Source organism: Ovis canadensis, chromosome 23 (genome assembly GCF_042477335.2).
Source record: "Ovis canadensis isolate MfBH-ARS-UI-01 breed Bighorn chromosome 23, ARS-UI_OviCan_v2, whole genome shotgun sequence".
Taxonomy (NCBI): domain Eukaryota; kingdom Metazoa; phylum Chordata; class Mammalia; order Artiodactyla; family Bovidae; genus Ovis; species Ovis canadensis.
Window position 1 is genome coordinate 46,678,823 of NC_091267.1, and position 14,216 is coordinate 46,693,038.

Consider the following 14,216-nt stretch of genomic DNA (forward strand, 5'->3'; position numbering starts at 1 on the left):
ATCAGGTTAGTTTTTGTAGTAATTCTACTTATAAGAAAAACAAACCAAACTTGCAAAGCTATTCATCAACTGGAGATGGAGTTAAACTGTACTAGAAAACATCATAAGCAGAAACAAGAATAAGGAAGTGTGCTGTCTATTAAAGCAGCATTCTCAGGATATGAATTTAAAGGCAGCATTTGCAGAAGGGTGTGTTACTATTTGTGTGAACAGGAAGGCAAGGGGAAGCCCGTGCGTGTGCACGTGGACTGCGGCTGGTAGGGGCCGCAGCCGTCATGGTGTGAGGAGGAGAGCTAAGGCACAGATGGGAACGGAGGGAGGAGAGACTTTCCCCCGAACACCTTTCCGCTTTGTTTGAAATTGTCACCCAGCACGTGCTGGGTAGTCATGATGATGGAATGACAAGTCGTCTACGTTTGCTCGAGAGTCCCCTTTTCTCCCTAGCTGAACTACACAAGCGCCACGTCAAGTGACCTCCCATTTGTTCCACGAGCTCAGGCGTGTTTAAGCTTCAGCCCCGTGAGAATCCGGGCACCTAGCTAGCTTGTGATTTCCGCCCCCCTCGTATTGATCTGGTTTTCTGCACACTGTAATCTGCTTTTTGATGTCACCTTTTTCCTTTCTAGATCAAAACTACAATAACGCCACAGCCCTTGTGATCACTTTTCCTGTCAATAATTACTATAACGATACAGAGAAGCTCCAGAGGGCCCAGGCCTGGGAAAGAGAGTGAGTTGCTCACAGGGTCGGGAAACCAGCTGCTCTTCTCACAGGGAGGTGGACGCTAGCGGAAAGCATTGATATGACATTCAACTAAATTAAGCAACATCAGATCTAAGTCATGCCATTTTTTTCACTTGGTTCTAGTGATGCTGTGAAAACAAAAATCTATAAATAAATTTACTTGTAAACATTCTTTAAATACATAGTCCTGCAACAGGAATGCACAGGTATCTATGCAGAATGCTCCTTGTGTTATTTTCTAACAGCGAAACCTGGGAGTAAGCTAAACGTGTATTAGTAAGGAGAAGTGTAGTAGAATGTTATGCCATTATTAAAGATAATGAGGTAAGTATTAACATATGGTTTAGTTCAGTTCAGTCGCTCAGTCGTGTCCAACTCTTTGCGACCCCATGAATCGCAGCACACCAGGCCTCCCTGTCCATCACCATCTCCCGGAGTTCACTCAGACTCAGGTCCATCGAGTCCGTGATGCCATCCAGCCATCTCATCCTCGGTCATCCCCTTCTCCTCCTGCCCCCAATCCCTCCCATCATCAGAGTTTTTTCCAATGAGTCAGCTCTTCGCATGAGGTGGCCAAAGTACTGGAGCTCCAGCTTCAGCATCATTCCTTCCAAAGAAATTCCAGGGCTGATCTCCTTCAGAATGGATTGGCTGGATCTCCTTGCAGTCCAAGGGACTCTCAAGAGTCTTCTCCAACACCACAGTTCAAAAGCATCAATTCTTCAGCGCTCAGCCTTCTTCACAGTCCAACTCTCACATCCATACATGACCACTGGAAAAACCATAGCCTTGACTAGACGGACTTTAGTCGGCAAAGTAATGTCTGCTTTTGAATATGCTATCTAGGTTGGTCATAACTTTTCTTCCAAGGAGTAAGCGTCTTTTAATTTCATGGCTGCAGTCGCCATCTGCAGTGATTCTGCAGCCCAAAACAGTAAAGTCTGCCACTGTTTCCACTGTTTCCCCATCTGTTTGCCATGAAATGATGGGACCGGATGCCATGATCTTCGTTTTCTGAATGTTGAGCTTTAGGCCAACTTTTTCGCTCTCTTCTTTCACTTTCATCAAGAGGCTTTTTAGCTCCTCTTCACTTTCTGCCATAAAGGTGGTGTCATCTGCATATCTGAGGTTATTGATATTTCTCCCGGCAATCTTGATTCCAGCCTGTGTTTCTTCCAGTCCAGCGTTTCTTATGATGTACTCTGCATATAAGTTAAATAAGCAGGGTGACAATATATAGCCTTGACATACTCCTTTTCCTATTTGGAACCAGTTGTTAAATAAAAACTGTGGTCAGCATATTTGAGCAAATATATGTCATGCATGCTGTCCACGCCTAGAAAGTATATCAAGTAAGTGACTCAGGAACCGGTTAGCTGTGATGTAACCTCTGAAGAACAGGCAGCGGGCCCAGGAGAATGGGACACTGAACAGCTTTGTTGGGATATTCGTATACTATACAATTTACCCATTCGATGTGTACAGTTGAGTAGCTTTTAGTATTTTCACTGATGTGTGCAGACATTACCATAGTCAATTTTAGAGCATTTTCTTTACCACAGACAGAAATCCCATTTCCTGTAGCAATTTCCCTACTAACACCTGGCCCTACATAACCCTCGGCCTGCTTTCTGTCTCCATCAATTCTCCTGTTCCAGACGTCTCTATGGATGGAATTACATACGAGGGCTTTCCCATCTGGCTTTGTTCACTTAGAATAATGTTTTCAAGGTTCATCCAAGTTGCAGCATGTGCCAATGCTTACTCTTTTTTATGGCAGAAGATCATTCCGTCCTATAGATAGATCACATTTTGTTTATCCACTCATCAGCTGATGAACATGTGCATTATTTCTCGGAAAGTTACTCAGTTGTGTCTGATCTTTGTGACCCCATGGACTGCAGCCTGCCAGGCTCCTCTGTCCATGAGATCCTCCAGGTCAATTCTCCAGTGGAGTGGGTAGCCATTCCCTTCTCTAGGGGATCTTCCTGACTCAGGGTTTGAACCTGGGTCTCCCTGCATTGCAGGCAGATTCTTTACCACCACCTTTAACCATTAGGAATAGTGCTATAAGCTTTCACATGCAAGTTTTTGTGTGAACATGCCTCCATTTCTCTCTTTGTGTGAATGTGTTTTCTTTTCTCTTGGTTCGTGTACTTCTAGGAGTAGACTTACTTGGTCATATGGTAACCCTGAGGAGCTGCCAGACTCTTTCCAAACTGACTGCCCCAGTGGATCTTCCCTTGTGGTCCAGTGATTTAGACTGCCCTCCCACGGGTTAGGGAACTAAGATTCCCCCATGCTGTGCAGTGAAGCCAAAAAACCAAGTGACTGCACCATTCTACATTCCCACCAGCCTGTAGCGAGCATTCACATTTTCCACTCCTTGCCAGCACTTGTTGTTGTTTGACTTTTTTGATTCTAGCTATCCCAGTGGGTATAAACTGATATCTCATTGCAGTTGCCTTTTTTTTTTTTTCCTGTCCACACTGTGCAGCTTATGGGATCTTTGTTCCCCAACGAGGGCTTGAACCTGGGTTGGCTGTGAAAGCACAAAGTCCTCAGCACACGACCACCAGGCAATGCCCTCATTGCAGTTTTGATTTGCATTTCCCTGGTGACTAAGGAATTCGAATACCTCTTCATGCACCGATTGCCCATTTATATTAACTTTCTTGGAGAAATGTTTATTCGTATCCTTTGCCCATTTTTTGACTGGGTTGTTTATGTTTTTATTATCAAATTAGAAGAATTCTTATATATTCTGTAAATCCTTTATCAGATCTATGACTTCCAAATATCTTCTCCTTTTCTCTGGTCTGTGTTTCTGCTTTCTGAATGGTGTCTTCTGAAACCTAAAAGTTTTTGATTTTGTTAAAGTCCAATTCATCTGTCTTGTGTTTTGTTACTCATACTTTTGGGGTCATAGCTAAGAAACCGTTTTATAACCCAGGGACCTGGACGTTTACACCTATGTATTCACCTGACAGTCATATGGTTTTAGCTCTTACATGTAGGTCTTTGATCCATTGAGTTCTTTGTCTATGATATGAGGTAAGGGCTCAACTGCGTTCATTTGCATATGGCTGTCCAGTTGTCCCACACCATTTGTTGAAAAGATTATTCTTTCCCCCATTGATAGTCTTGCCACCTTTATTGAAAATTAGGTGAAAATACTTGGCATGTTTCTGGACTCTTAGTTCTGATCCTTTGTCCTGTATGCTTGTCCTTATGCTGGTAACCAGACTGTCTGTCTTGATTACTGTTGGTTGGTAGTAAGTTTCAAATTACGGAGCATGAATTCTCCCACTTTGTTTTTCTTAAAGAACATTTTGTTTGTTCTAGGCCCCTTGCAATGCCATAAGAATTTTAGAGTCCATTTGTCTTTCTATAAAGAAGTCAGCTAGGATACTGGTAGGGATTGCATTGACTCTGAGATTGATTTTTAAAATTTTTGTTCCATGAGCATATATCTATATTATAACACACTGCACTTAGAAATCAGTTTTCATAAAAAATGAAATGAGACTATGAAGCAGTTTTTAAACTTGGTCCCAACTTGTTTTAAATGGTAGAAAACTCAGCGTATCTGGAACTTTGTCATCTGGCAAGTATAGAAAGTCCTCATGAGGGAGAAGGGTTAAGTGTGTCTTTTGTGTCGTAAAAGTTAGGAAGAAGTTCCTCACTTAGCTGTCACTCAGTTTTTAACTAACAGTATAAAATTTTGCCTACCCTTTTAGGTTCATTAATTTTGTGAAAAACTACGAGAATCCAAATCTGACCATTTCTTTTAAGGCTGAACGAAGCATTGAAGATGAACTAAACCGTGAAAGTAACAGTGACGTCTTCACTGTTCTGATCAGCTATGGCGTCATGTTTTTATATATTTCCATAGCCTTGGGGCATATCAAAAGCTGTCGCAGGCTTCTGGTAAGAGGGGTGTGTGTGTATATCTGTACGTGTATGTGTGTGTGTATTAGAAATGGCAGCACACAGCATGATGTCATAGTTCATTATGTTCAAAACTGCCTTAAATTGTCCTGTGCTTTTTTTATTTTTTGGCCATACGACTCGGCATGTGGCATTTGGGGTCTTCTTTCCCTGACCATTCCCCCTGTGGTGGAATCATGGGGTCCTAACGGGAAGTTGTCAGTGTTTTAACTGTTTGTCACATTTTCTGCTTCCTGCCCTTGTTTTCTTTATTTCCAAATGTTTATCTTCAGCTTAAAATTTACTTCCCCTAATTCATTTTTTTCCCCCTAATTTGCCATCACCTAAGAATGTAGGCCCTGAAATATGTGGCTCGGGAAGACCTAGACAGCTTTTCATGTCTTCTCTCAAACCTTGAACTGTACGTTGAAATCTGGATGGGGACTAAGCATGTAAAAAGGTGAAAGTGAGGACCTGTTAGGAACAGGACAGAAAACACTATAAATGCTGATTCATGTGTTTGTGGTATCTCCAGGTGGATTCGAAAATCTCCCTGGGCATTGCCGGGGTCCTGATTGTGTTGAGCTCGGTGGCCTGCTCCTTGGGCATCTTCAGCTACATCGGGGTCCCCCTGACCCTCATTGTGATTGAAGTCATCCCATTCCTCGTGCTGGCTGTGGGGGTGGACAACATCTTCATCCTGGTCCAGACCTACCAGGTACGTCTCAGAGCCTCACAGCATCTGACCAGGTGCCAGGCTCCACGTGCACGCATGCTGGCTCGACGCAGGGTACCTGTGAGCGTGACACGTGGAGACTTCATTACCATGCCTCTGAGTGCTTGCGTATTGGTGCTTGTTCTGGACCCTTTGAGACCAAGAAGTATAAGACCCTTCTCTTTGCTTGGTGGCATAGATACAAAGTGAGAATTGGTTTTAAATACATGCAGCATGCATGCAAAAAGTGCTGATGCACTTGTGGAAAATATTTTGGGCAGAGCCGCTATTAAAATGATTCCACATAGTATAGAAGAAGGAAGGACTTGAAAAAGTGCTATTAAAAGGCCAAAGGTCAACATAGGACCCTGATGTAGAAGATGCTGTCAGTCTGTTGGTTCTTCCAGGGTCCCTTGTCCTGCAGGCCTCACCTGGGCAGAGGCCCAGTGGCACCTAAGAGTGTTATTTAAAGGTTCAGCCACTTGCAGCCTATGTTGCATGGATTTTCCTGAAACCTGATTCAATCCTTTAGCCTCTCACCTGTTCCCTTGGCTCCGGGCTTCAGAAATACCCTGAATGAATCAACATGAAAAGTTTGGGGTCTGCACCTCTTTATTGTATAAGGTTTATAAACAAGTAGATTCTGCCAGTCATTGTTCTTTCCCATCAAGCTAACACAAGGCAGCCAAGAAGCAAAGAGGTGGCATTGTAATTGAGAAATGTGAATGTTGCATGTTTCACTTTTTTTTGTTTTGTAGAGAGATGAACGTCTTCAAGGGGAAACCCTGGACCAACAGGTGGGCCGGGTCCTGGGAGAAGTGGCTCCCAGCATGTTCCTCTCATCCTTCGCCGAGACGGTAGCGTTTTTCTTAGGTAATTACTCCTGGAATTCGGCCAGCTCTGCAATGTGCTGAGCCTGTGTGTATCAGAACGCCCCTCTGCGTTCTTCCTTTGTTAAGCTTTATTCTGTATTTCTAAAGTATCAGAGTGGACCATGAAGAGGATCGGTGGCAGTAACTTGGGCACCATTAGCAAGCGTCTTCTTTCGTGTTGCTTTGGGGTGGTGTTGATGTGGTTGGTTGAGATACCTAGAGCTCCTGCCCCTTCCCCTTTTGAGCAGCGCTGGTGAGTGCTGGGATTTGAAAATAGCAGCCTTGCACAGCCACGAGTCCTCCCAGCACAGTGCCCCCAGCAGCAACTCCACAGTCACAGGCATTAGCCCTTGAGGTGTGTACCCCTGTTCCTGAGGGCGGTCTTCCTCCTCGGCACACTCAGTTCACTGGGAAGCACCCTTGTGACTGAGCAGAGGGTCTCGAATCTTCCTTCTGTACAAGGAGCCACGAGCTGGAACACAACCCAGCGTTCCTGTCTTCTTTCACGTGGAGAAATCCAGTAGGCCCCTCCTTGCCCCATGTCTGGTGTGTAGTAAGAGAACACTGGCCGCGTCCTCTGCACAGGACGCGGGCTAGGATTGCCCCGTAAGTCCAGGAAAGACACACGGTCTGTGGTCACAAGTGGAAAAGTCTCCAGGGGCCTCAAGACGCCTTACAAGGGGCCACAGGAGGGATGGTACGCGCATGGTCTTCAGACTCCTGCACCAGTACGCACGTCCTCCTCCACTTCCATGAAGCAGCGCACGTGGGGCCCATGGCTCTGTGGCTCCTTCTGATAGATACGGGTGCCAAAAAGTTACTTCCTTTCTTTCTATGATAAGAAAACCAGCCAAGTGTGTTGGTGACAGCAGCTGACCCTGGGCTTTAAGGTTGGAGTGACTTTGTGAGAACAGGAGGGGTTGGGGGTGTGGGGGACCCCATGGCTCCCATTTATAAGAGCCAGGTTCAGTTTTCTTCTCAAGCAACATTGTGAATCTAGAGTTTTGCTTTGTTTTTCCCACTCAAGTGACACTGTGACTTCAGTGGGAAGTATTGGCTCCTTATGTTTTTTTAATGTTTTAAAATTCTGATATTGGAATTGGAAATGGCAGCCCACTCCGGTATTCTTACCTGAAGAATCCCACAGACAGAGGAGCCTGGCGGGCTGCAGTCCATGAGGTTGCAAAGAGCTGGACCCGACTGAGCAGCTGAGCGTACACACAGCATACACACAAAATGGGTTGATATACGTGTGGCCCATGAGCGGCCGGTGTTCAGTTTCTGAGCCTTAGTAGCCAGGAGGATGCTTACAGGCAGCAGCCTCATCTGATTGTAACTTAACCTAGAGACTGAAATACCATCCCTCCTGTGGACTGAATCTCAACAGATCCCATAAGCAATGAATGGTTCTCAGGTGCTGATGTGCGTACGTTTGCTCAGAGAGCGTGTTACATTACAGAGATGGGGCCCTAGAATTGTGATCAGTAGAATTAGGGTTGAATTTCCATTGTTTTGGTAAAGTGGGATGGATCAGGTCCCCGGAGTCTATGGTTTAACTCCCAGGGTGGTTCTGGTGTGACACCTGCAGACAAAGTGCCTTTGGGAGGGGAGGTGGGGGTCTCCTCGTGGGCTTGGCTGCTCTGGGGCCTCGTGTTCATCTGTGCACGTGCGCGTGAGGCCGCGTGCCCTCGGCCAGGGAGGACGTGACCTCTGTCCTCTCCCCGCAGGAGGCCTGTCCGTGATGCCGGCCGTGCACACGTTCTCTCTCTTCGCGGGCATGGCGGTCCTCATCGACTTCCTCCTGCAGATCACCTGCTTTGTGAGCCTCCTGGGCTTGGACATTAAGCGGCAAGAGGTGAGTGGCCATCAGCATGGCAGCCCGTTTCCTTTGAATCTGGAGTCTGGGTGAGGCAGCCAGAGGGTGACCTCTGTCTCCCTTGGTCCCCTCAGAAGAACCAGCTGGACGTTCTCTGCTGTGTCGAGGGGGCGGCAGACGACACAGGCGTCCAGGCCTCCGAGAGCTGCTTGTTCCGCTTCTTCAGAAACTCCTACGCCCCGCTTCTGCTCAAGGACTGGATGCGGCCCCTCGTGGTACGAGCCTGTCTGTTGTGGTGTCCCCAAACAGCCTCGTCACCCGCCTTCTGAGAAGTCACCTTGGGAAGGGTGCCGACAGCTGTTAAGTATACATCCGAGAATGGATGGGACTTCGCTGGCGGTTCAGTGGTTAGAACTCTGCTTCCACTGCAGGGGGCGTGGGTTCAGTCCCTGGTTGGGGAGCTAAACTCCCTCATGCTGTGTGCTGTGGCAAAAAAAAAAAAAAGCCATAGCAGATATGGACAAATATAACATATTTTTAGCAGTCAATATAACAAGAGTTTTGGGGGCTTTGGGTTTTAAAAAAAAAAAATAATTACCGATTCATAGAAAGTGACAGAGTAGCACAGAGGGAGCCTGCTGCCCTTTGCCCAGCTTCCTGCCACGATCTTGGGTAATTGTAGCCGAGTATCAAAACCGAGCTTGACATTCGCACAGTGTGTGTGTCTAGTTCTGCCAGTTTCTCACCTACTGCAGATTTGTGTAAGCACCACGGCCGCCGGGATGGTAAATCTGTCTCATCGCTCTTGTCCTCAGCTTCAGGGTCGCACACACACACACACACGCACGCACACACACACACACACACCCTGCCCCCCGACACACACACACCCTGCCACACACACAGACACACAGACACACACACACACACACACCACCACCACCCCACACACACACCCTGCCACACACACACACACACCCTGCCCCCACACACACACACCCTGCCACACACACACACACACACACCCTGCCACACACACACACACCGCCCCCCACACACACACCCTGACACGCACCCTAACACACACACCCTGCCACACACACACACACCCCGCCCCACACACACACACGCTGCCCCACACACACACACACTCTGCCCCCACACACACACACACACACCTTGCCCCGCACACACACCCCGCCCACTCCCTCCCTGCAGTGTCCCTTGTCCACAGCAGCCTGGAGGATCGTTTCGTAGTTTACATGCTGGATATACCCAATAGCGATAGTGTATCACGTCTCTGCTAAAAGCATAAATTCATTCCAGTAATAGGAATATTTACCGTTTATTGAATACTTGGTATCTGGTACTGTGGTCAGTACAGTGTGCTACACTAAATTCTGGATTGATTATTCCTAGAGTTTTCTCATGTAATCCACAAAACTTTCTGATGCTACAAGTCTAATTTTTCCTGCTTTATTGAGAAGGAAATCGCAGCTCAGAGAGGTTAAATAACTGCCCCAGGGTCACTCAGCTTGTCAGAGGCAGAACCGGGATTCGGATCGGGTAGTTTGGCTCTAGAGACCGTGACTTCAGCCACTGCCCCGGACTCCTTGTTTTCTTAGTATGTCATTTAAACTTGCTTTGCAGTTTACGAAAGTCCTGTTTGTGTGTTTAAGATCTGGTTTATGTTCTTCTTTCTTTTAAAATGTATTTTTGGCTGCGCTGGGCCCTTATTTCTGCTCGAGGGCTTTCCCTGCTTGTGGTGGGCAGAGGGCTGCTGTCTAGTGTGGCACATGGGTTTCTCATTGCAGGGGCTTCTCTTATTGCAGAATGCGGGCTCAGCAGTTGTGGCACACGGGCTTAGTTGCTCTGAGGCGTGTGGGGTCTTCCTGGGCCAGGGATCGAGCCCAGGTCCCCTGCATTGGCAGGCAGATTCTTTGCCACTGCACCACCAGAGAAGTCCCTGATTTGTGTCATTCAGCTCAGGACAGCTCTGCCTCTGCAACTCGCTTCTCATTCCAGGTAGCAGTATTTGTGGGTGTGCTGTCTTTCAGCATCGCAGTCCTGAACAAAGTAGAGATCGGATTGGATCAGTCTCTTTCAATGCCGGATGTAAGATGCTTTCTCTTTTATTCTAACTTCTTTGGCCCACGGTGAATACGTTTTCCCAGACACACACGGTCGTTTCAGCCTCTGCCGGCTTCTGAACACAGGTGCTGGCAGGCTCTCCCACGTCCCAGGGACAGCCCCGGGGTCCTGCCCACTAACCTGGGCCTTCTGAGTGCTCAGGCCTTGGGCGCCACTACAGAATGTGAGCAGCTGGTCTTGACCTCATGAGGTGCCCTCCTAAGGGTGGGACCGACCGGAGAAGCCCCTGGGCCCAGGGTGGGGAGGGGTGCCGGCTATGGGGGTACTCAGGAACTTGGGCTGGAAGCATCTCGGCTCGTGGGACATTCACGCCGTGTCCTATTGTCTGCTCGCTCTCCCTCTCAGGACTCCTACGTGACGGATTACTTCCAGTCCCTGAATCAGTACCTGCACGCAGGCCCACCTGTGTACTTCGTGCTGGAGGAGGGCCACGACTACACGTCCACGAAGGGTCAGAACATGGTGTGTGGGGGCCTCGGCTGCAACAACGACTCACTGGTGCAGCAGGTCTTCACAGCTGCCCAGCTGGACAGCTAGTGAGTACCCCAGCTGCAGACGGGCACCTGGGCCTTGCCCCTCTCTCAAAAGATGGCTTTTCTGGAAAATCTGTCTTGCAGAATGCAGGCTGAATCTAGCTTGACATGAGCAAAACCTCTCAAAGGGCTAATTAGACTGCCTCATATTCTTTTTTTTTCTTTTTGGTTTAAGCAACAACCATTTTATTTATTTTTTAATTCAGTTTTTAATTTTTTTAACACCAAAATCATTTTGTATTGGGAGATAGTCAATTAACAATGTTGTGATGGTTTCAGGAGAGCAGTGAAGGCACTCAGCCATACATGTACATGTATCCATTCTCCTCCAAAACCCCCTCCCATCCAGGCTGCCGCATAACATTGAGCAGGGTTCCATGCGCCATACAATAGATCTTTGTTAATTGGTCATTTTAAATATAGCAAGACCACCTTATATAAGAAAGCCTTTCCCATTAAGTAACTTATGTGGTTTGTCTTCTGACCGGGTAGAATGAGAAGGTCTAGAAAAGGAAGTTCTGAATTTCAGGAAAAGGGACTGAAACTGAAGACTTCCTCCTCGTGGGGGCATCCGTAACCCTTTCTCTCCTGTTCTCTAGCACCCGGATAGGCTTTGCCCCGTCGTCCTGGATTGACGATTACTTTGACTGGGTCAAGCCTCAGTCATCTTGCTGTCGCATCTACAACAGCACGGAGCAGTTCTGCAATGCGTCGGGTACTTGACCCTTCTAGATCTTTCCCTCCTTTCTGAAAAAGTTTGAATTTATTGTTTAAAAATCATTTGCATGTCACCTCCGCTTCCACCTGTTTTTATCGGCCGTTGCCAGGTCTCATCCCCCTGTCCGTGTCCCCTTCCTCCGTGGTCCACTCTGGAGATGCCCCATTAGCCCATCTTCTGCCCCCCCTGGGGCTGCAGGCCGAACCAGGTCAGGGGACTCTGGTTTTCAGGCTTCTTATCTTTTCTCAGTGACACCAACGGCCTCTCTTGATTGTTATCTGGCTGTAGCTTGTCATGGGCCTACTTTCTTTTTTTTGTCACTGTTGCCCTATGGTTTTATAAGAGTGTTGAGGTTGTCCTAGAATTTTCTTCATAAAAACATGGAAGCCCTCTGCTCTGGTAATACCTGCTTTGGGGAGGGAAATTTGTACAGCCTATGTTAGGGGAAAATGGGACTTCCACTTCATTAGACTGCAAAGATCACTTGTTTGAAGCTTCTGGATCTAAGGAGAAGAAACTCCCGCCATTTCTTTATTATGATTTTAAAATGTTTTAATCTGGACACCCGTCCTTCTCGGGCTCCTCCACCCGTTTGCACAGTGGTCGACCCTGCCTGTGTCCGCTGCCGGCCGCTGACTCCGGAGGGCAAGCAGAGACCTCAGGGCGCAGACTTCATGAGGTTCCTGCCCATGTTCCTCTCCGACAACCCGAACCCCAAGTGTGGCAAAGGGTAAGGGAAGCTGAGCCGTTCAGCTGCATGCCCGAGTCCTATGTCATGTGCGCTGGGATGGTGTGGGGGTCGGGGAGGGGCTGGGTGGGCATGGTGGGCGGGAAGGGCCTCTTTTCTGCCATGTGCCACCCTGTGCCCACCCTTCTCTGAAAGCAGAGAAACCAAACCACCTTTGAAGAAAATTCCTCCTTTCTCATTCTCAGCTGATTCTGACTGGTCTGAGCATTTGGTCCCAGGCTCCCCTCTGTGTCCTGGCCCTCGTGGTGGCACAGAGGACTTGGAGTCCTGTGCAGGCTTCCAGCAGGATTGAGTGTGAAGAGGGATGTGGGCATTTCAGGACGTGAAAGGGGCTGTCCAGTTGTGTGTGGAAATTATGAGACCACAGATCTGTCCTGGTGATGTTGCCTGGGGTAAAGGTCTAGGTTTTCCTTTCCCCTCTGTGCTTCTTGCCAGCCTGTCTGTACATGAGCTCTTGGGCTGCCCCACTTCCCCATCCAGCCAGGCAGCCAGTTCCCATGGAAATAAGGTCTCTGGCCCAGAAATAGCAGAGACAACTGAGGGCTGGAGTTGGGGGGATTCAGCTAGAAGGTGAGGGTTATATTTACATTATAATGGTAAATGCTGGACATCCCTGGTTTTCGTTAAGATTACATAATATGACCCAAGTTCCATCAGTCATGTGTCATGTCTGCGTTTTGGGACCTAGGCTAGGTACTGTGGGATAACTGTCCCCCACAACAAAGTAGGAATGAACCTTGCATCTTGATCTCCCTGCAGACTGAACGCTCAGCCTGCATAGACAAGTCAGAGAGAAGGCAGCTCTTTGGAAGGCAGAAGCCGCCACTCACAGGGAGCTGCCGTTGAGCCCGAACCGTGCCTGGCACCTCACTGACACTACTTCATTTATTTACAGCCCTGTGAGGAGATGGTGGTGCACCCATTTGCAGATGCCACTGCTGCCGGAATTTAGTCATTTTACCCCAGGGTTCCAGGACTGAGGGTGCTCTCAGGGCCACCTGACTCCAGGGCCCCCGTCCCTTCCTGCCTCCTGTTACACAGCATGGCTGGGCACACACTCTGTAAAAAAATACATTGGATGGCAGAGTAGAGCCAGCTACAGAAACGAGCAGCTGCGTGCAAAGAAACCAAAGCAGCAAAGTGTGGGAAAGCATAAGCTAGACCTTCCTCTTTCCTTTTCAAGGGCTTCCCTGTCCCTGAAATTGACAGCTGATCTGACCCCTGAGCTCAGGGTCAGGTGACCCCACTAAGCTTTGGATGCCCAGATCCTGCAGATGTGGCACGAGGTGTGGCCTCTGACACCGCTGTCTTGTCGCAGGGGACATGCTGCCTACAGCTCGGCCGTCAACATCCTGGACAACGGCACGAGCGTGGGAGCCACATATTTCATGACCTACCACACAGTGCTGCAGACCTCGGCTGACTTCATCGATGCCATGGAGAAGGCCCGCCTCATCGCCAACAACATCACCAGGACCATGAACCAGCAAGGGGGTGATCACCGGGTGTTCCCATACAGGTAAAGTGTACACGAGGGTGTCCTGGGGAGCGGCCCCACACGCCGGGGCTTCCTTGCTGAGGTTGGCGGGGGGTGGGGGAGTATGGTGCTGACACTTGGCTTTCCTTCTGACCCTGGCTCCATCCTAAGCTTGGGGGAAACCTATCGCTGGATATGGCGTCTGGGCAAGGAGAGCCAGATTGTGCAGCACCTGCCAAAGTCTCAAGGTGGAGCTCACCCTGCAGAACAGCAGCGGGCGCCGGGGGTGGGGGCGCCTGGGAGGTGGCCCTACAGAGAGGGCCCAGCAAGGCAGGGCTCCTGATGCAGATTACTGAAGATGGCACCTTTGTGGAGGTTTCTTGCTTTCGTTTATTAATTTTTTTTCATTATAAAGAAAATATTGGGACTTCTTTGGCACTCCAGTGGTTAAGACTTCACAATTCCATTGCAGGGGGTGTGTGTTTTGATTCCAGGTCAGGGAACTAAGATTC

At 48.4% G+C, this 14,216-nt stretch overlaps 1 protein-coding gene across 1 annotated transcript in view; it reads left to right on the plus strand.

Annotated features, from left to right (window-relative positions):
* The window catches only part of NPC1 (NPC intracellular cholesterol transporter 1), a 44,066-nt gene that overhangs the window by 25,645 nt on the left and 4,205 nt on the right, over window positions 1-14,216 (plus strand). The window contains exons 11-21 of the mRNA XM_069569238.1: window positions 627-729; window positions 4,485-4,674; window positions 5,210-5,392; window positions 6,148-6,262; window positions 7,989-8,116; window positions 8,212-8,352; window positions 10,103-10,192; window positions 10,574-10,764; window positions 11,361-11,476; window positions 12,080-12,209; window positions 13,546-13,746. Of these exons, the coding sequence (XP_069425339.1) occupies window positions 627-729; window positions 4,485-4,674; window positions 5,210-5,392; window positions 6,148-6,262; window positions 7,989-8,116; window positions 8,212-8,352; window positions 10,103-10,192; window positions 10,574-10,764; window positions 11,361-11,476; window positions 12,080-12,209; window positions 13,546-13,746 (1,588 nt within the window). The remainder of the gene's footprint in view (window positions 1-626; window positions 730-4,484; window positions 4,675-5,209; window positions 5,393-6,147; window positions 6,263-7,988; window positions 8,117-8,211; window positions 8,353-10,102; window positions 10,193-10,573; window positions 10,765-11,360; window positions 11,477-12,079; window positions 12,210-13,545; window positions 13,747-14,216) is intronic.